Source organism: Bacillus rossius, chromosome 1, assembly GCF_032445375.1.
Source record: "Bacillus rossius redtenbacheri isolate Brsri chromosome 1, Brsri_v3, whole genome shotgun sequence".
NCBI classification, from domain to species: Eukaryota; Metazoa; Arthropoda; class Insecta; order Phasmatodea; family Bacillidae; genus Bacillus; species Bacillus rossius.
The window spans coordinates 370304005-370326475 of NC_086330.1; the positions used below are offsets into that span (position 1 = coordinate 370304005).

General features: G+C 36.2%; 1 protein-coding gene across 1 annotated transcript in view; it reads right to left on the minus strand.

Annotated features, from left to right (window-relative positions):
• Window positions 1-11219: 11219 nt before the first annotated feature.
• The window catches only part of LOC134528443 (neurexin-4), a 51087-nt gene continuing 39835 nt past the window's right edge, over window positions 11220-22471 (minus strand). Inside the window, exons 20-25 of the mRNA XM_063362055.1 lie at window positions 22007-22138; window positions 19073-19252; window positions 18858-18991; window positions 16165-16375; window positions 14704-14847; window positions 11220-14618 (exon numbers count right to left, since the gene is read on the minus strand). Of these exons, the coding sequence (XP_063218125.1) occupies window positions 14428-14618; window positions 14704-14847; window positions 16165-16375; window positions 18858-18991; window positions 19073-19252; window positions 22007-22138 (992 nt within the window). The 3' untranslated portion in view covers window positions 11220-14427. The remainder of the gene's footprint in view (window positions 14619-14703; window positions 14848-16164; window positions 16376-18857; window positions 18992-19072; window positions 19253-22006; window positions 22139-22471) is intronic.

Sequence of the window (22471 nt, forward strand, 5' to 3'; positions counted from 1 at the left end):
TGGTAATGTATTTATTTAGGACATATTAAAATTAAAGAACATTATTGAAAAAAAAAGGATGTTAAATCTTGATATGTACGGTTGGCACATGTTGCTAAGAAATAATGTGATCTGAAAGAATGCAGTACTACTACGAAAAGTGAAAAGGGTACTCGTGGATTTTTAGGTTATGGCAGTCTCTCTTTCGTTTTTCAGTAATATCGGCCGAAAATTAACAAGAGTATTGGAAGTTGGCAGAAATGCCGATTCAACTAAATATTGGCAAAATCGGCTTCTTCAGTACAGCTCTACATTTGATGACATGAGTAAACATATTTCAGACTACAGGACATTGAAAAAGACTTTAATTTCCATGTACAGTAAAACCTTTTTGTTGCGACCCCATTTATTGCGACCACCTCTCTATTACAACCCGATTTCGAGGAACCGTGAAAAAATTGCCGAAAATCCGAAGATAAACAGACAGAAAATAAGTTTCTTGTGGTGAGTAACGTGTTGCTGCGTTTCTCTTGCCGAGTGCTTCCTGTCGACCGCTGTCAGCGCTTAACAACCCCCATTCCACGTCCCTTTGTCGGCAGGGTGCAGATAAAGGTTTTTGTGGCAACGTGTTTACGTTTATCTTATTGCGAGTGTCTAGTGTGGTACGCAGTTAAGGCAAAGCTACCTGCTGGATTTCTCTTGATTTTGATTACTATCGGTTGACAATACACAGCGACCGACTGGATGCACGCCCGCCTCGACTTGTTTTAACTGCCGCAGCGATGTTTATTTTGACAGCTCAAGCAATTAATTTTTCCCGTGGGTTGATAGAAAAAGGTCGCTTCACCCAGCATAAAAAAAAAGGCTACGCCACTTATTCCCCGCGCAGGAAACACACTGGCTGCCGTCTGTCTACCCCGCATTTATCTTTCTTCTAACATTCCACGTTCTCCTCTCGCGCGAGCAATAACTAGGGCCACGATTATATGGTGAATCGCGAAATTTTCCGCGAATTTATATGGAAAATGCGAAAAAAAGCGATTTTTAAGAAAAACCGCTAAATAACACCGAAATTACACAATACAAGTCTCTTATATTTTAATGTGAAAAGCTTAATAGTCAAGACTTGCCCGGGTCCTGGTTGATAAGCTGGAAAAATTTCCTGCCTTGCATTTCTACATGCTTCCTCTAATCAGCTTTAGGGCGCCGTCTGGTCAGCGTGTGTGTTAGTGAAGCGGGATGATAAGATCGACGCTCAATGGTAGTTCTAGCGCGGTAAAACCTCTAAGTGCAAGGCTTCTGAACTGGCGCGCAGTCATCTCGTTCCCGTCAGATAACAGTGAAATTTGAGCGGTGACCATAACATTATATGGCGGAAAAATAAAGATAAAGGTGTAATGCATTTCCCTATGATACTTTCAAGAAATTTGTAACGGGTTTTTTACACCTAAAACTTTGAAAACATGTCTTTTAGCCATTTTATCTCAAAAGAACCATTAACAAATTCTTAAATGCTTTTCGTAAACATACTCCAGTCGGATATATAGTATAGTTTGGAAATTGCGTAGGTTTTTCGTGGCTGTGCGCGGCACACGACTGTAGTTGCCATGCGTCACGCGCCGAGAATGTTGTCCGGCAGGAAGGGCGAGTATAGTTCATTTGCGGCAAAAATGAATACTTTTACGGCCCTGCTAAATTTTTCCATTAAATAAATTTTGAAGTTTCAGTGATTTTCCTTCAGAAATAATGTTGTGTAACTAACAAACAATTTGTATCAAAACAATTAACGGTAAATGGCTGTCGCGGGGGCCCTTAAAAATTTTTCATTTTACCAGAACTGGACTATACAAACCTGGCTTTAGTCGCACACAGTTTGGTGAAGGTGAGGAAGGATGTTGACAGTTTCACATGCCAAAGGACGTTGAAGTAGGAGGGGGAGAGAGACACGATGGTTTGTATGCCTGGGAGGGATGAACCTTGAAGTCTAGACAAGGGAAGGAGAGGTAAGCCGTATGACGTCATGCATCCGCCGCCTGTGCTGCCGCCAGCCTGTCTAGACGATATTCCCGCGCTCCCACTTACGTTGCACAAGCTACTGCTGCCGTATTTTTAAAGGAAATGTCCCATTATTTTTTTGTTATTCTCACATGAACATTATTGGAAATATTAAAGCCGACACAAAAAATACGCTGTGTGTTAAAGTTAACAGATTTTAATAATCTTTCATTTTGTTTTGTTTTAAATTTTTTTTCTTCTGATTTTCACATTTTGGTCAAAATGTCCAATTTTTTGACGGTTCTCGAGAATGTATTCGTAAAATCACTGCTTCGTTAAATCCGGGGTTCGTGACATCGGGGTTCTAGTGTATTTAACTACGGCAAGCAAGAAATCGTACATGTAATCTAACCAGTAAAAATAAACTGTCTATTGACATATTTTCTTTAGAGGTGGCCTGTAGGGCGACGGACTTGTCATGAAGGTTTAAAGCACAGCCGTCTAGCATTGTGAGTGACAGCATCCTGCCATTGTATGGCTGGTTTCTTAGCGAATAGCGGTTTGGGAAAAGGGGTTGGGGGGGGGGGGGGTTGAAATCAACTGAAAATTTCGGAAAACATCTATTACGACCCCCCCTCTATTCCGACCCTATTCCTGGGAACCGTGAGGGGTCGTTTCAGAGAGGTTTGACTGTAGGTTTATTGTGTGTAAGTTTTTTTTGCAAGTGTAAATTGAATTAAGTAAAATGCTTCTATTTTTATTACTTTAAATTGATTAAACTTAATGACAAGTTACAGATATTTGACACTAATTTTGAGGTTAAACAATTTGGTAAATATGTAGAGTAACGGTATATGCGAAAAAAAATGCTAAAAATCTATGCTCTTTCACTTCCTCTTTTCAAATCAACCGGCGGAGATAAGAAATTCCAAATACTTTAGGAGATATAGAATTTTTTAATTTTGCAATACAACACCTGTACAACCATTAGACCGACGCCATTTTTGTTATTTTGCCGTATGTTCGTGAATGCTTAATAAATAAAATGGTCGATTAGGTCAGGTCAGTTACATTATTAATACTTTCAAACTAAGCGGACATAAAAAATAATGTGAATTAATTTCAATGGTTCTTTAGTTTTAAAGTATTTATAATGTAACTGACCTGACCTAACAAACCCGGACAAATGATGAACATTAATAACTCACGTAAAATATTTTTGTTACTTATTACTTGCGCAACAATATCCAAATAAAAAATAAGACTTTAAAATTAGAAACGTTAAAAACCCACCTAAGTTGGAGGCGGGTACATTTCCTTTGCCATTAGAAGGAAATGATGTAGTCGTTCACCTACGTCGCGATACCTCCGACGGAACATTAATAAATAAATAAATAATCACGTATTGGTTCATTTGAATACTGGCCAATCACGGAACTGTCACGTGACAAAATTGTCCAATAAGAAACATAATAGATACTCGTAAACCAGAAACAATGGTGATCGCCACATGAATACCCAGGTATTGTGATGAAAATTAAAAAATTCGATATTCCTAAAGTATTTGGAATTTCTTATCTCCGCCGGTTGATTTGAAAAGAGGAAGTGAAAGAACATAGAATAAAAGTATTTTAGGAATTTTAGCATTTTTTTTTCCGCATATACCGCGACTCTACATATTTACCAACAATTTTACTAAAGCATTCCAGCCACACAGGTTGCCAGCGAGAAATGCTTCTCATCTGCTGTAAACACCATCTCCAATCGTAGAGCTAATTTAACTCCTGAACGTGCAGAACAAATTATTTTTCTGCATGATAGATTGAAGAACAGAATTTAATACTCTGTGACAATCTCTCTCAGAATTTTTGTGCCGAAAAGTGGAAATGTTGAAACAATGTGAATGTACTTTTCAAACAACATGATTTTTGGTGCCCAGTTAGTTGAAGCTCAGTAAGGACTCCAGAAAAATTGACAAGGATGAAATTATTCCAAAGATATGTTACATTTACACAAACATATACGTACTTGTAAACTGTGGTTATGTTAGTTGGATGATATCAGTTGCTAATGAACCAATGGAAACAGGTTAGATTCAATGGAAAACATGTTTTTTTTCCTAGCAGTGCAAATTATAAAAGCACTCTGTAAATAGTTACCCAAAATTAATAAGCCCACTTCATTTTAATACTTTATTCAAACATTATACCTACTAAGTTTAAGGTAAAAATAATTTCCCAAAAGTGTAACTGTATCACAAAAGCTCAAGCTTCGAGAACTTTCAAGTAAGCTCGCTCGAGCTTGGCTCAAAGTAAAATTCTTAGGCTTGCAGACCTCTAATGTAGGTCTATCTATTTAGTAGGCTAACAATGATAATGGTTTCTTTTTTTATTTCCATATTTTTCTCAAAAGTTCTCACATTTTATTACTCCATCACAGTAAATTTATGTGCAATAAACTTTAAAAAAAAACTCGAACTCGACTCGATACTCGCGAGTATTTTAGCAAACTCGCTCGAGCTCGACTCGAAGTGAAAATCTTCTGCTCGCAGAAGCCTAACATACACACAATAAACCTACATGGAAATTAGTCTTTTTCAATGTCCTGAAGTCTGAAATATGTTTACTCATGTTATTAAATGTAGAGCTGTATAGAAGAAGCCGATTTTGCCAATATTTAGTTGAATCGGCATTTCTGCCTACTTCCGATACAGTACGCTCGTTAATTTTCGGCCGATATTACTGAAAAACGAAAGAGACTGCCATAACCTAAAAATCCACGAGTACCATTTTCACTTTTCGTAGTAGTATTGCATTCTTTCAGATCGCATTATTTCTTAGCAACATGTGCCAACCGTACATATCAAAGTTTAACATCCTTTTTTTTTTCAACAATGTTCTTTAATTTAATATGTCATAAATAAATAATACATTACTATCACGGTAAATATACATCTCGGTTGTTACGGTAACTATAGTGCAAATATGGTATCTATCATGCTTCTGTAGTAATTATGGTATTCTACAAAGAATCTTTAGTTTGTTCTATGGTAATTATCTTAATAACTATTAGGTTTGTGCTGTAGTTATGGTACATCATCCATATTTCTTCGTATGTTGTTGTTCATTTGTCTTTTCTTCATATTTACGTGTGCCATTATTTGAGACGGGAAGTTTCAGAAAAAATTTTAACGGACATTATATCACACATTTAATGGCGTAAATAATGAGACCTCGGGCAATTTAAGCGCTTTATACGGAAAAACCTACCATTCGGGACCTCGTAAGCGAGTTTTACTGTATTTTTTTTCCCGTAAATAGTAAAAAACCGAATCCTTTGACGAATCCTATATCAGACCCGCCGAATCTTCGAATCCCTAGGATTCGGCGGATTCGGCGGATATTGGATTCGGTCGCCCCATCCCTAATTAATACTGTTTACTTATGTTTAATACATAGAGTGCATGTGCTGAACGCAATCAGCAAGCTATGAATAATCGACTACGTGCGTGCACTGTATACATTCTTCAACCTAAGCAAACATGATTACAACCAGCACTCACATTTTAATCTGTGCTACACAGTGGTAATGGAACAGATAATTTAAAATGTTTTAAAAATAGAGTTTACGTATCGGAAATCATAATATTCCTGTTGATTAAATAAGTAAACTGCTATTTTCCAAAAATATTGTATTTTGTCAGGAAGAAGTTTTATATGGGAAACAAAAAGTTTTTTTGGCAACTTTAAGATGAGAATTAATAACATAATATAGGGGAACCAATAAATTTTGTATCGTATTAGATGAAAAACTCTTAAATGAGTTTTACATAAATAGTATAAACCAGTTATTATGTCATATACAAGATGTAATTAATGGGAAGAAAGTAATTTCAATTACATAATTTGAGGGAATGTATTGCCTTACATTGAATGACACACAAACAGGACCGAAAGAAATTCTCGTTAATTGTGGTAAAACTTAAATACTGAGAATGCAAAAACAGGGTTTCACTGTATTTCAGTTCTTGTAATATCTGAAATAGCATAAACTCAACATTTTCTGTTATAAAGTTTATTTAACCTGTTGTAATTCCAGATACTGTTGTTTACAAAATGCTTATATGCCATGATTTACTACTAGTGCATTCTAGTAAGCTCCAAGTGAACTAGATATGAAAGTTTCTGGCTTTTTTCTCCAGAGATTCTACTGACATCAAGATGGCATAATGTAAACATCTGTTGAACACTCGGGTGTCATTGGAAATACGCAATGAAGGAAGCTAATGGTTATTAAGGGATGAGCATAATATTGTTTGTTGATTTTTACATTATTAATTTGTCGCTTTCTGTTAAATGCTACGGAAGTGCCACTGTCATTGTGTGCACACAAGAATAATAATTCACTTTAAAGAAAAAATGCTACTTCAAATCATGCCATAATTTATGGTATCGTTACTTCAAAACTGGGTAAATCAAACAGTGTTACTTTGAGGGGTGGGTGTACTTAATTTTGACATAGCATTACACCATTCTTCCTACACATTTTTCATCTGTTCTAGTTGTCACTTGAATGAATTCCCATATTTAAAATAATTTTTCCTATAGTTAACGGATTAATTTCCCTGCTTTATGTGAAAGAATTTCCCACAATTTATATTGCAACAGCGCTACATTTAATACCACACAATCAGAAAGAGCTAGATGGATTTCTAAAAGATGAAAGTGAATAATATTGAGAAGCTAATTTACTATACATATTAAATGTGATCACTGCATCATTACAAAAACCTTCAATTCCAATTTTTTTGTATGCCACATGCCATGGTAAAACATAGATATAAACTAGGGATGGGACGAATCCACACTTTGGTCGAATCCGAATCCTTGTTCGAATCCTCAGTGTTTGTCATAGAATCTCGAATCCCAGTCCCACACTAAACATCACCACATGTTATTAAAAAAAATCACATTTATTTTAAAAAATTACATACGCCTATGTATTAAAAAAAATCACGTGTGTTTTTATAAAATTATAAAATAAGTGCATAGTGTATACACCTGATATAAAATAGAGGCAAATAACCTCAAAAACCACACACGTAAGTTTCAATCTGTCTAATTCTCTGTTAAATTGGTAATCCATCCTATGTTTTCAATAAAATATGTTTGTATAACAGACACCATTTTAAAAAAGTTACGTTTTTTCTGCAATGTTATATTATTGAAAGTTGGAAATGATCGAGTAGTTATGCTAATTGACAAAATGCAGCGTAGTTCATATTATGTTTGTGCTATTTCCGTTACCTTTATAATATAGTTTAGGTATACAATTTTCTAGAGCTGGACGAACCTCAGTTCTCTGGTTTCGAAACGAGCCGAGGCTCATACAGAAATAATTGTTTTGAATTAAAATGAACCGATGACCATCATTTTGGTCTTTGAGTGGTGAGAAAGAAAAGTTCACCAGCCATATGTAAAATTAAAACATTATATAGCTTAGCTTATATATATACCAACTTTTAATTCATGAAGAAGTTCCATCTAAATTTCAAAAAGACTATCTTCCTTTCTCAGTGTACACTAACCTACATTTAAAAAAATATAATATTATAAAGATGACGAACATTCAGCATAAGGCCACATAACATATTTTTGTGGTAGACATAACCTAACATTTTTAATAAGTAAAACTTTTTAATAGGACATTAAAAAAAAGTCGAATGTGAATTAAGTTACCTACCTACATTACAAAACCCGCTGACTGCAGTTGCTGTTTTCTTGGAAGAATGCTGCTCGTCAGAAGAAACTTTAGACATTTTTTGGGGTGGTTCTGGGTCATCTGGGTCGTCATTATCTTTTCTCCATTTGGAAAACTCAAACGAAGTTAGCCTGCTCATCGCAAATCACCTCAAGAACAATAATATGTATTGTAAACGTAACGTAAAAAGTGTGGTTATAGAAATTTGCGTCGGAAAAAAAAAACACGAGAAATAATGATGGCTGCCGTGACTACGCTAGTCAACTTAGTACCGTACTGTAAAATTTACTGGACCAGTACTTTTAATACACAAGATTAAATTAATATTTTCAGTACCTGACTGTTATAACCAAAAAGGCCAAAGAAAATAAATACATCACAGTAATTTAAAATACGTAATTTACGTAATCATTTCCTACCGCATTTGTCTTGTGTTAACTTGATCACGTTAGTTTTGCCGAAATACGAGAGTTCTCGTACATGCGCTTTAGTTTAACGTATGGGGTACGCAATCTTTGGTGATTTTACAACACTTCTCGTACACGCACTATAGTTAAAGGTTTAATATACAATACCTTTGGCATTTGTACGATAGTTTATATTACAGTAGAACCCCGATTTAACGAAGTCCTACGGTTACCGAAAATGTTTACTCTAAATCGATGTTTCGTTAAATCCGATTTACCGATTTTCAATGATCCCCGCACTCATAATCGCGTACCTACGTTTCCATATCGTAGACAGGGTCGACGCTGATATCTTGTGCTGCCGTGCTATCTCAGACTTTGTCAACTTTCCATCTTCAACGTTTTTGATCTCGCTCGTACGGCCCCCGGTTCGTACGTACACCTCGGTCGTACATACAGATTTTTAGAAACCGTGAAAAATGAGGCATAAAAAAAGTTTAAAAATATGTAAAGTAAGAAATACGTTAAAGTTTATTAAAATACAGTCGCAACCTGCAGCGTTTATAACAAAAACGAGCTACATACACATTGCGTCACAGTAAAAAAATTAAAAAAAAAAAAAAAGCCGCAAATTGATGGAAATTTACCGTCCATAGCGCGCCGTACGCGGAGAAAGGTCATTGTACTCGGTCAGCTGCTGTTACGGCGCGGCGTGGCCGCCGGCTGATTCTCTTTGTTCGCTCAGCTGCGCAGCACTTATAAAAAACGTATTCCAAAAACTAAACACCGCGCACAAAGTTCTTACTGAGAATATAGAGCTGTAGCAAACCGTATGTATTCGGTACTGAGTAACGGGTGCGCCATCTAGTAACGAGTAACGAAACGTTACGGCTGCATCTCGTTACTCGCATTTTTCGTATGTTTTACGCATGCGCGCGCATATTCGATGAATTTGCGTTACAAAGAACGATGTTTGTTTATTAAGTAAAGTATAATTTGGAAATTCGTCGTCATTTTTTTTACTGTTTATTAAATGTATTGTGTGTGTAGACAAAGTTTGAGATTGGAACAGAAACAACGTAAGAAAGTATTGTTTACAAATTAGAAATATGTATGTTTTTGTTTTTTATTATCGCGTATTTTCACTTTTTTTGTTATTATCTTAAAAGAGATAATATAAAAAAGCCGCATTAATGAGATTTAATTGTTTCTTGGTTAACAAAAACTGTTAATTATCAAATATTGTTAATTGTTTATATTCTATTTATTATTATTTACGCGACGTCATAATGTACGCGTACGCAATACGACTCGATTCGTTGGTGCAACATAACATAGCTTTTTAATGCGGTTTCAGAAGTAACGAGTAACGTAACGATACGATAGTAACGAGTACTAATTGTTATAGTAACGAATACATACGGGTACGCTTTTTTTCGTTACTTTTACACATCTAGAGAATAATGATAATGGCGTATTGGTGTGACGTGGTCACAAGTTGAAAAAACCTGGAGGATGGGAAAGGGAATATTTGGAAACGTGTGATTATTGGCTAGCACTGTTACTATGCGGGCGTATTTGGAAGATAACGTGGTGGGACAAGCCAGGGATGAGGAAAGGGGGAGGGGGATGCGGACAAAGAAACCCTTCATGACGTCATGTGTCGCGGACAGTCTATCTATCCAGGCGCGCGCAATGGCACGCACCTACGCAATTCAGTTACAGCGCCCGGAGTTTTTAAGCAATTTGAACAACTTTTTTAATTTTTTCGTATTTGGACAGATGATGCAAAGGCACATATTAATGTATAGTACCTCCATTCTATTACTGACACCACAGAGTGTATTTTTTAATAAGATTCCATTACTATTTACTTGCATTTTTTGGAAATCTATATTATTATTTTAATAAATTGCTGATTTTTGTTGGTTCCTGAAAACCTTTACGTTAAATCGCTGTTTTCGTTAAATCCGTGTTCGCAAAATCGGGGTTCTACTGTACGTAGTACGAGAAATGCATACAAAATTCTCTAAAGTAAACAAAAAACAAAGCGCGCCTATATGAAAAAATGCTATGCGACGATTAATAATTTTTATTTTGTCTGCGCTTGAAACTGTTGAGGCGATGATTATGCGATAAAAGTCGGAATATTACAAGTAATGGAATTTTTATTGTGCTGTTTTGTGAATGCTATCAAATGGGGGCTAGAAAATTAGAAAAACATAATTTTTTTAAACGAACGTTCGGTTTTTCGAATATATTTTAAGAGGTTACGAACCGAACGTAAGGGTTCGGTTCGGTTCGGTTCGGTTCGAAATTTTCGAACTTCACCCAGCACTACAATTTTCAATTACTACCTAAAACTCTTAAAAACCCACCTCGAATCCAACCTCGAATCCATAGGATTCGGTATATTCGACGAATCCAAGATTCGAAAATCCCATCCCTGATATAAACTAAAACATTTGTGACGCGAGCACAAAAAAATATGTTGAAACAAGATGGTCTCTCGTGTATTAAGCACGAAATGAGTCGTTAAATGCAGTTTTTACTTAAACAGACACGAGCCCTTATTAAAATAGGTAAATAAACCAACACAAATTCCTGAAAATATGGTGTCTTCATGCACATTCGGTGATGCTTGTTTCATGAAGGTAGAAATATTTTCGAAAAGCATTTGGCAGTGCTGAATTTCCAAAAATTTAACTTGTTTCTAGATGCAAACAATTGTTTGAAAGTAATTGTGTTCATTTTGTCAATTAACTGGAGATACGTACACAAATTTATTAAAACTAGCTAATGCCCCACAATGATAATTTTTTTTGTTCATGTGTTTGAAGTAGGTACACACATACAAAGCATCTCTATATACCTATATCTATTTATCCTGTATATCACTAAACCAATAAAAATAAAATCTAGATATTTGCCAATCTTTTGACCTGTCACAGGTGTAACATAGGTTATAAAAACATACACATATTCAGATGCAACATGTGTCAAATCCAAAACAATCTTGTGGAGATTTTATATATTTTTATTTATATAAATAACTTTTGTGCTGTGTTCAATACTACTAATTTTGTGATACATTTAATGTGTGGTGTGAAGTAAATATCAGATGTACTTTGATTTCCACTCAAAAATTATAATAGCAGCCTTTACTAATGGCAACTTTCTTTTTGGGCAGGTTCAGTGAAAATATATAGTTGGCTGAAAATAAATTTTATTCGCTTTATTACAAACATAAATGTCAACGACAACTAACTTCCTATGTGTTTATTTAAAAAAATCATTTTAAATGGAATGTGTACAATAATAATAAGCTATTACTACTATAAAGACATACAGCTAAAAATTGTAAAAACTAGCATAAGATATCGACACACCTTTAAATCATATACATGTACAAACTATACAGATACAATTTTGTCACTATGTGTGACTGATCAGATTGCTCCTTGAGCCAGATTCCATTGTGTAGTATTTATTTTTGATAAGTATGCCAAGTCTCTTTTGCGTTAACTTATACAAATTAATATCTAACAAAAATACACATGGTATAAATTTAAAACATACATATAATTAAATCAAGGAAATAAAATATATTAGTAAATTATAATCACAGTAAATCAATATCAACGAAAGGACGGATGTGATATGGCAAATTAACAAATAATACTAGCAATTTACTTTGGAATAATATTAGCAAAATAGCTGCCTTAATATCAGTTTACATGACAAAATAATCAAAACTAATAACATTGCCTAATGCTTACAAAAAATTGTTAACTTCATAATGGGTATTGAATGGTTCTCACATTTCAAGCTGGTAATGTTACATGCACAAACTACAGTATTTCATAACTCACTCTTTCATCCAAATGGTAATGGATTAACAAGATAACTGGTTTGTATAATTTCCACAATGACAAAATGCCAGGCTGTCACTAGGGACAAGATTATATGGTGAATTGTGATAAATAAAAACAAACAACCAAAAGCACATCCGTGCACTATTAAACACAGAAATTGCACCAGTTAATACACTATAATTAAACAAAATTCAAAATTCTTGCAAAACTTAAATCACAAAAATTCAAGTTTTGACATATTAAATTCAATGAAGTTAATTTTGTCAGCATGAAGTTTGTACCAAATTGTATCTAAATACATTGAAAAAATAAATCAATTTTACTTTGAGTTTCAAACCTATCAGTAACTCATTATTACATTTCTAACATCTGCTCTGTTTAGATTACAAACACTCAATCACTTACCGCTGGGCGGACCCAGGATTGACTTCTGGGTGGGCACTGGTTAACACCTATTTATTACTTGAGCAGTCGTTTATTACAGTGCATATTTTACGCTCTAATTCCACCACTGCTTGCCAGTTTAATTTTATTTGAATTAGTTCTGCTCATGAAATATAATTAATTATATTGTAAAAGTGTACCATATGCTAATTAAAATGTCAATAGTTGGGTGAAATAATGTCTCAAAATCACACTATCTATCTTTATGATTAAAAATTAATTTATAAAAATAAAACCACTAAATCTTGTCCCTAGCTATCACTCTTGTCAGCAATTGAAGTTACTGCCTGGACACAGTATACCTACTCTAGAGCACAATGTTTGAGGTAGCAGTTTGAAGAATTTGAGTTTTATTTTATTTTCCCAACTAAGCTTGTTTTAAATGTAATGTGGTCTGAAATGATTGGGCGAGGTTAGACCTTGGGAAACCAAAGTCGGTTGAACTGCATGAAGTAGGTGTGTCTCAAGACCGGTCCTAACATTAAGATTCATACATCGATTAAGTACCTGATAATATCAAAGTTCCTGCGAATTGAGAATTTTGTTTGTGGGAAGCATTAAGATTTATAAGGGACCTGCATACCTGGGTACACATAGGTGTGCAGCTTCAGGAAAAACAGTACAACTTAAAAAGTGCTCAAGATATCGTAAGTGAGTGTGTGTGTGTGTGTGTTTACGAAAAGCATTTAAGAATGTGTTGAGGGGGAGGGGATAGGTAGTTCAGAATAATTTCTAGACATGAAAGCCTTGCATTACACCTTAATCTTCATTTGTCTGCCATATAATGTTATGGTACCACTCAATTTACAACCCAAAAACAGAAGATTGCATACCAGTTCAAAACCTTGTGCTTAGAGATGATACCACACTAGAAATACCAGTGAACATCACACTTATCATCCCACCTCACTAACACAATAGACCCCTGAATGGGTAGGCCCCTTAATATGGCTAAGATACCCTAGTTTAGTTATAATAACCTCTTGGACTTGCAGGGCAGGCAGTAAAAATTAAGGTACTGAGTCTGTAGAAAGCAAGACCACAAAGAGATGATATAATTCTTTGGTCAAGTGTTGGTTTAGAGCACCGAATCTACCCAAGTCATTTTATTAAAATCTCTATTTGAAATTCCATTTAGAACACATACCAACTAGTACGTTTCCAGCCTTTGTACATGTGCTACTCTCATTTTCAAACTAAATTGCATGTTCTCATTTATGTTTAGTGAGTAGTTGTCTTACTTTTACACCAAAACGACCCAAACCCATTTACTGCAAAATAATTACACTTGAATGAGTGAACTACAACTAAAAATTATGTCCTACACAGCATTTGTTCCTCACATTCAAACTTCTAATGCCACAAATAATTTATGCCAGGCTACACTGTCTTATGGCATCCATAGCCCAGTCTTCGACAGTGCCGTCTCTGTAACTCGAGCAACTATTGAACAGTGTTCCACAGTGTAGAGACCCGCAAATCTTGGCAGCATTTGGCTATAGCTACATTGCAAGCCCTCCTCATTATTTACCTGTATGAATGGATCATAAGTTGTATGGTGCAAATTTAGCATGCCCCCACTAATTGAATGCAAAATTTCTATCACTTTACTAATTGCTGTTAGAGTAGGTTTCCTTCTCGTATAGGATCATATTTAGACGTGTGTTAACCTCGAATGTCTCTGCAATCATCACTCCCTGTAGCCTAATGGTTTCTTCAATGTTTGAAACTGCATTAGTTAAAATTTATCTTGATGTGCTGCTAAGTAAGCTGCAAGGATGCTACCGTGACGGTGTTCCGCGCTCGACTTTGGTCGTCACTTTCGAGTCCTTTCTGGTCAAGCACTGGGCCCCTCCATCGCTAACATTTTTACTGCAGTTCTAATTCCAATGCTTGTTCACCTAACATATGCAGATGTGGGCGGAGTAAAGGCCTCGCCATGCATCCGCACCGTGTGTGCCGCTGTATCATATGAACCACTCGCGCTTCTTCTGCACCTGGTGGCCGGTCGCAGAGCGCACGACCGCCGTGTCGGGGTCCGACACGTTGTCCGCACCCTTGTCCTCCTGCGTGAGGTACTCGCCCTTGTGCCGCGCCAGGTAGCGCCCCACCAGGATGGCGATGATCACCAGGGCCAGGAACACCACCGCCAGCACCCCTGCGACACAGCAGCCGACCCTTCACGACCCGCCCTCTCGCCACCGGAGACGGCGCGACGCACGGGCCACTGTGGGGACACGTACCTCCGAGCACGGCGGAGTTGGTGTGGGTGCGGTCGTAGATGGCTCGGAGCTTGTCCTCGTCCAGGATCAGCGGAGGTCTCGTCTCCACGCTGTCGGGAGGGTGGGTCACCGGCTCCACGCCACAGAAGTCCTCGGTCAGGGGACCTGCGGACGCGTGCACAGTCACTGTCAGCTCATAGCTTTGTGTGATCTTAATTGTGCTCATTTTTATTTATTTAAGATGCAAATCACTAATTTACAGTGCCGGTATTTTACTGCATAACTGTCGCACGGTACAGCGAAACCTCGTTAATACGATATTGGTTAATCCAAAATCTCTTACTACAAGAATAAGATGTTCAGTGTTAACTCGTTTGCGTATTACAAAACACCTGATATGTTGATATGTCATTTGAAGCTCCCTCATGACAAAACTAGTTTAAGCATATATTTAATATCTGATAATACAGAGTTGGTTTGTATTCTCATTGTAACAACATGCAAGGTAACTACAGAAATTGATAGTCGATGCCATTGTAGTAAAGTATTCAAATATAGTATAAATGATTACACAGTGATGTGATAACAATCAAAGGAACAGCCAGCTGCTGCCACATTGATTGGAATACAATAAGGCGTATTCTCCAAAACTAGTAATTATGTGCCATGTCTTATACGACTTAGTATTTTAGGCCTGTGCGAATATAGAATTTTTCAATACAAATAATATACTATCTGAATTCGATTTGACCTCAAATATTAAAACTTTGAAATAACGAATAATTTTTTGCTTATGAATATTTTATATAGCACACCTTGTGAGTTTATTTTATACCAACATTCACTGTTGAGGTTAAGTGATTTGTGCATTATAAATACCCATTTTTATGTTATGATGGGATTCCAAAGTCAAGAACATTAACAATAAGTGATGTTTCAAGCATCCAACAAGTTTCAAAGGTTCCTCCCCCCCCCCCCCCTCCCACAACCCGAATGTCTCGATTAGCGGTATAGGAAAAATTGCATAAACAATTAAAAACCTATCATATTTGTGATTTTAAAACTTGAAAACATTAATTTTTATTTCTTTCATAACACGCACCATCAGTGGGAAAAAAAAAAAAAAAAAATAAAGGTCAACAACCATGTACTTCAACACCACACCACAACACACATACACTTCATTCTGATGACCATTAAAGAAGTAACCACCATAATTATTTAAATCGCACAAATAAAAACTTCAACATTAAATGATGGTACACAACAAACTCACCAAGGTATACTACGTCAAATATATATAAGAAACGAATATTCGTTATTTCAAAGGGTTAGTATTCAAGGTCAAATAAAATATGAATAATAAACTATTCATATTCTTATTCGAATATTCTAATATTCACACAGGCCTACTGAACAGGTTCACACTACAAGCATGCATGTTTCAGAAGGTTCAACCCCGTGACGGGTTAGGGAACTTACTGCCCAGAGACTTGACGTTAGACGGCCCATCCTCCTGGAACAGCAGCTTCAGAGGGTAGATGTCATCAAACTCGACCCTGGAAACACAGCCGATGAAGCCCTCCTTCATCGACTCGTTCCTGCCGATGTACATGTACTGGATGTTGTTGAACTGGGCGTCCGCCGAGGCTTTGATGTTGAACTTGAACTCTTGAGCTTCGTAGTTGTCCACCTGAGGCACATTCAGCAAGCACTCTTGCAACCCGGTCAAAGTCTTCTACTATGTGTCCACGCACAACCACGAGGGAGGGCCTTCAAGCACTCGGTCATCAACCACATCAACCATCACACAAGTTACCCTATTACATCAATCACAATTCAGGGTGTCCACATTCTGGAAGGTTTGGGAAGTTGAAATTGGTCACAGGAGGTCAGGGAATTTACTTTAAAACCTGGAAGAGTCACGGAAACTCCACTGATGGTAACTTGAGGGAACATGTCATGCTCCTGCATGCCATCACCCGGACTTGGAACAGGCTGTTTATATTCACATGGTGTTTAAGAGCACAGTAGTGCTCACTGTAAGATGGCGTAAGCGAGGTTTTGTTTGCACTAGTACAACTATAGGAACTGTCTATTTTTTTCCTTCGAATATTAATAAAATAGGTAAATTATTTTTTAAAAATTTTTCAGGGAAACTTGTAATTTTCATGGAAAAGCCAGGTAAATTTGTCTACAGATTTATGTAGACACAATGTAATTTAATCAGTGTACAATAGCCAAAATAAAAATTTAATTTCAATAAAAAAAATTTGCTTCAAAAAAATATATGGGTACACCAATTGCCTTTAAAATTGTAAATACAAAGAAACACTAATTTTCTTCAACTTAATAAGGTTTTTGATAAATATATTAACTATATTAAATATTAAAATAGTTTTAAGCTTGACCTATAATCCTTTATCATTACAATAATTCAACCCTTTTAAGTAGTTAAGCTGATTAGTAAGATACTTCTATGGAGCTTTTAAATAAGTAACAGAGTTTTAATGTACATATGCCACTCCATGTAGCAGTAATAATAAATAAACAAATAAATAAACTTACATTTAAAGATGAATTAAATTAAAATCATTTCAGATGACATCAAATGAGCATGACATGTTTTATAATTCACTTCTTAATTTAAGGTTATTTGTGTTGTTACCATTATTTATTCACCTAAACCCTGCAACAATTGGACTAAATATCTATTAAAAAAAAGTATGCAAGAATTACAGTAGAACCTCATTTTTACATATTTCAAGGGACCAAGAAAAAATTATGTAAAAACCGGGAAAATGCAAAATGAGGGAAATGTTCAAATTTTTTTTATCATCTCACTATGGGAAACAATAAGAAAATATATACCACACTAAATAATATGTCAGAGACGGTTAAGTTTTTATATATTAACTATAACTTCACTATCACAACATAATTAAAATTATTAATATAGCCAATATCGCAGTTATTCATTATTTCCGAAAGTTAAACATGAAATTTGCTGTTCTTGTGTAAGAGATGAGAATGTTGAAGCATCTTGATATAGCCACTTGGTGCTGAAATTTTGTAACAATTGATTTTTGAACTTTGTATTTAATTACGTGTTAGAGTTTTATTAATTTCAGATTTTTTTGAGAAATAATACTATAAAACGATAGCTACCACCATCAATATAAATGTTTACGTTGAGGAACAGAAGTTAAATTGCCATTGCATTGTTTGGATATTCATTGCAGTCATTTGACTTTTCAGAATGTTTCTAATGTGTTAAAATGAACATCGCCGAATATGCACGATGACGCCATATTTATAGAAAACTCGTACGTTGCTTGAAACGTATTTTAATAATGGAACAGTAATCCGCTCTTTTGTGTATTTAAAATGTGAGTTTTCACCTTTATTTTCATGCATAATACATTTAAGATTAAAGGGGAACACTAAGAAAAGTACTTATTAATTTTCATGTTTATGTCACCATACGTTTGGTTCATGGCCGTATGGTGTACAATAGCACGTGGCACTAAAAAAAAAGTAAGTTGTTTACAATGGCGAACGAAGCTGTGGTGACCATACACTCATGCAGTAACACTTAATAATTTTATTAAACTTCACGCTATTCTTTTTGAGAATTTATTGATTTCTCTAAATTTTCCGATGGTTTGCCACGAAATACAGCACTAATTCTACGTAAACAGTGGGAAATGCTTTTGCACACGGCGGGAATAGAATGCATTATTAGTATAGGGAAATTGAAAGTGCATGTAAAAAAATACGTTAATCGCGGGAATTCGTATATCACGGGTACGTAAAAATGAGGTTCTACTGTATGTATGTTTTTTTTATTTTCTGAAAAATGATGTTTTTTAATTTTTTTACTTAAAAAAATAAAGCTATTTTAAAACTATTTTTAGAGTAAAAAAAACCATTGCCATAAACAAGGTCTACAGCTATTTGTACAACAGCTGTCTCAGGGCAGTGTGGTTGAGTGATCAGCACACTCGCATGCATCCATCCATGGTGGAGTTACCACCAGCCAGTGATATTTCTGAGTGTGCTCCAGTTTCTCCCACCAATGCAGTCCGCCACATCACTTCTCCCCTCATCGCCTCTAAAGACCTCTACCAGATGATTCGTGGATCTGCGAGCAAGCGGCGGACACTAATACGCACCACCATGACCAACGTGGACCCAGAGTCCTTCCTCCTGATGCGCACGTCGTGGTACTGTCCCAAACCAAAATGCTTGTTGGGGAAAATAACTTCCTGCCTTTCGAAGCCAAAGTCGAAGACAACTCTCAGGTGGCCTGCAACACGTGGAACGAGCAAGTGAGCAGCGCGCCAACCGGCAGTGTGAACACGGTCAGGGTGTCGGGTTCGCAACGTACCGCTGTTTGAGATCATGATGGTCAAGTACTCCCCAGAAATGTTCGAGGAGAATCCTAGAAGAAATCCTTTGGGATTCGTGGTGGTGAACCCCACTCGTATGTTCTCGGCAATCGTTGACCTCCAGCTGCCGGAGAAGTCATACTTGATCATGGAGCTCGGCCGCAGATTCACGCCAATTTCTGAAATACACACAACAGGTTAAAAGCAACAAAACTGATATAATTAAAAATAATGTTCCCTTTTTAAAAAATAGAAAATCTAAGTAGATAAAGCAGAATACTCTTTTGCACATATTGATTTTAAAGTTTTTTGCATTTGCACTACATGGCTAACCAAAAAATTACAACATACAAGCCTTTTTATTCTAAAACTTTAATTTTTAAGTCTTTTTTAAACTAATCACATAGTTTGAAATAAATAGGTAGGCCAGTTGCTGGGATCATATTTCTGACATGGCAAAGATACATTCTAATATTCTGATTCAATAATTTTTGACACTCATATACAGTAGAATCCCGATATAGCGAGCACGGTAATAGCGAGAACGCGGCTATAACGAGGTCTTTTTGAGGAATTTACGGTGTGATCACGTGAAGCGCGCCTTGGTTATTTGTCTGCTTTATCTTTACCGCTCTCGCTCGCCACTAGACATCTTGCCGTTGACACCTGTCACATTCTTCAGCCTTGCAGTCGCCACCTAAGTGCGTGGTTTTAAAAATAGAATCCCGTCCTTTCTTTCTTTTATCAAACTTCCGCTTGGCTTCAAGGCCAAGGTATGCTCCACTGGAATAAACCAAGCCTTTGAATATACATATACTTGTACGCATTTCTTATTATTTAGAAAATAGGCAAAATTTATTTTTTCCCGCCATTAAACATAACAATGCACACTTTTTTTAAAAAAAGTATAAATGCTCTTAATTAATTTGTTGGGACATTTTCATTAACGAATAATAACATTGTTTATAACTATGTTAGGGCAAAAAAGTTAGAGCCGTCTTTATACTTGTTGCTAATTGATCGTGTTAATAATACACAAATATTTATAAACTTGTTTGGAATTATTTGTCGTCACACGTTTACAAACACGTCACGTTATTTATTTTACTCTGACAAATAGTAGGCACTACCGTATTTATTTCCGAATCGCTAGGACAGTTTTCTTGTTTTGTTTCGGTCAGTTGTTGGGGTATCTGATGGTTTGAGTTTAATCCCAAATTTATTTTCTAAAAAAGTTTACAGTTTTCTTTAAATGAAAAAAGTATAGTTTTCCAGTGACTATTTCGTTTGAGGCGTACGTGCGTTGCCGCACTCCTGTTTTTTTGTAAGGAATCGTCGCGCTACACTAGCGCCACCTGTTTGCTACATCCTGAACCAACATGGCCGCCAGCAGACGCCCGCGTCGACAATAGATAGCAGCACAATGATGCGTCGGCCGTGGGCCAAGCAGAGTAATCGATTGCGGGCTGAGATGCTATACTTACGTGGCGTGGTAGGGTATTCTGGTTATTTTGACGCAATCGGTGATTGCATCCGTACTTGTGGGGTATCGTTTTAAAGAGAATTCACACATCTGCTCACAGAAATTAAGATTTCGTTAATAAAACCTGTTGTTTTTTAATTATACAGGTTCAAACACAATATTTATGCTATTCTCGGTTAATTTTTATTTTTTGGGGGCCAAAATCTGTCGAATTCGGTTATAGCGAGGACACGGTGATAGCAAGGATCCGAGGATCAAACCCGGAACCGTGACACCTTGCTATAACGGGACTCTAGTGTAGTTTTCTTTCTATTAAAATGTAATTTGATCCTTATAGTGTATAGTTTTAATGTTTGTGTTATAAACAGTACCACCAATATATGTGAGGAACTGAAACACACCATATTGTTTGAACAATGTTTGTGCCACAATTTGATTTGTTAATATTTGAAATTTCATCTTTGTTAAAGCAAAGATCACACGTGAAAACATTTGAAACAGCCCTCGCTATGACTTCAGAAATTATATTTTAATACATATGCTTTAACATAGACAAAATATAACCGAAGAAATTATGGCCTAATAATTAATGAACTTAGATGGCATCTTTCAGTGTCTACCTCCCCAAATTCATTTTAGATGTCCTCTGGGACGTACATTTTTTGTTATTGCATCGAGAGATGTTGGTCACATTTAAATAATGTTTCAGTTACCTTTCGTGCATGATAAACATATCACTACCCACGGAAACAGAAATGAGTGGAGGGGGGGGGGGGGGGGGACCCGGAACCGAAGCAGAAAATTTAAAGAGTAGGTTCAGAGTCAGGTATTTTGAAGGAATAAAAACTGAACCCCAAAAATTGGGGAACTGTACACAGGCCTGATTAAAAGTATCAAATCAATCAAAAAATTTATGTAAATACATGTCTCATAAATTATCAGGGAGCAAATATTTTATTTATGGCATGAATTGACTGTGAATGATAACATGTTTATTCTGATGCAGGGAAAAAAAAGTGTTCAGATTAAAAAATGGCTAGCATCCACAGCTGTTTTGTTTACTGAAGTGAAGCATAATTAATTACTCGGCCAGGAATGATTAAAATTAACGCTCTGTTAAAAAAAATTATGAACAAAAAAAATTAGGAACTGCTGACTAGCACACACAACTAATCCTCCCCTTTCAAATAAAATTTTTCCTCCAGTCATGTATACGACTTTTCTGCGACAGCGTTCTTTCCTCCCGTAATACAATTTCAGATTTCCTCATTTTTTTTTTAATCTTTAGGTCCACGACAAATGGCAAGCACAGCACATTCAGAGTCACTATAAGGACATAAAATAGAAGTCAGAAGGTAACTTCAACACCAACAAATCACGAACACATTAAGAAAATTTTTTTCACACAAGTTTCCACAAAGAACTCGGGGAGGTTTGAACGAGGACTCACCGTCCGCACAGATGGGTCCCTTGAAGGCGGTCCAGCGACAATCGCAGGTGTAGCTGTCGTAGCCCTCGTGGCACGTGCCGTTGTTGAGGCACGGGCTGCTCTCGCACTTGCCTTGGCAGCCCTCGTTCACCCCTGCACAGCCAGCACGCCCCCTCAGTAGGAATGTGCGAGTACCCGATATTTTCGGGTACGGTTCGAATCCACAATTACTCGAACCCAGAATCGTTGTACGTACATGGATTCGAACAGTATTACGAATATTCACAAAAGCTATAAATTAATTTAATACGGCTCAAAAATACTAGCAGTGAAAAATAAAATTAGGCTACTATTACGTAAGTATTTATAACATGATGTATCAAAGAAAGATATGTAAATTAAATAATTTACACAGTGACATTAAAAAAATCTCAAGATTTCGAGAGCTTAAAACTATAATTACGAATTTCGTCGTATAGCAAACAG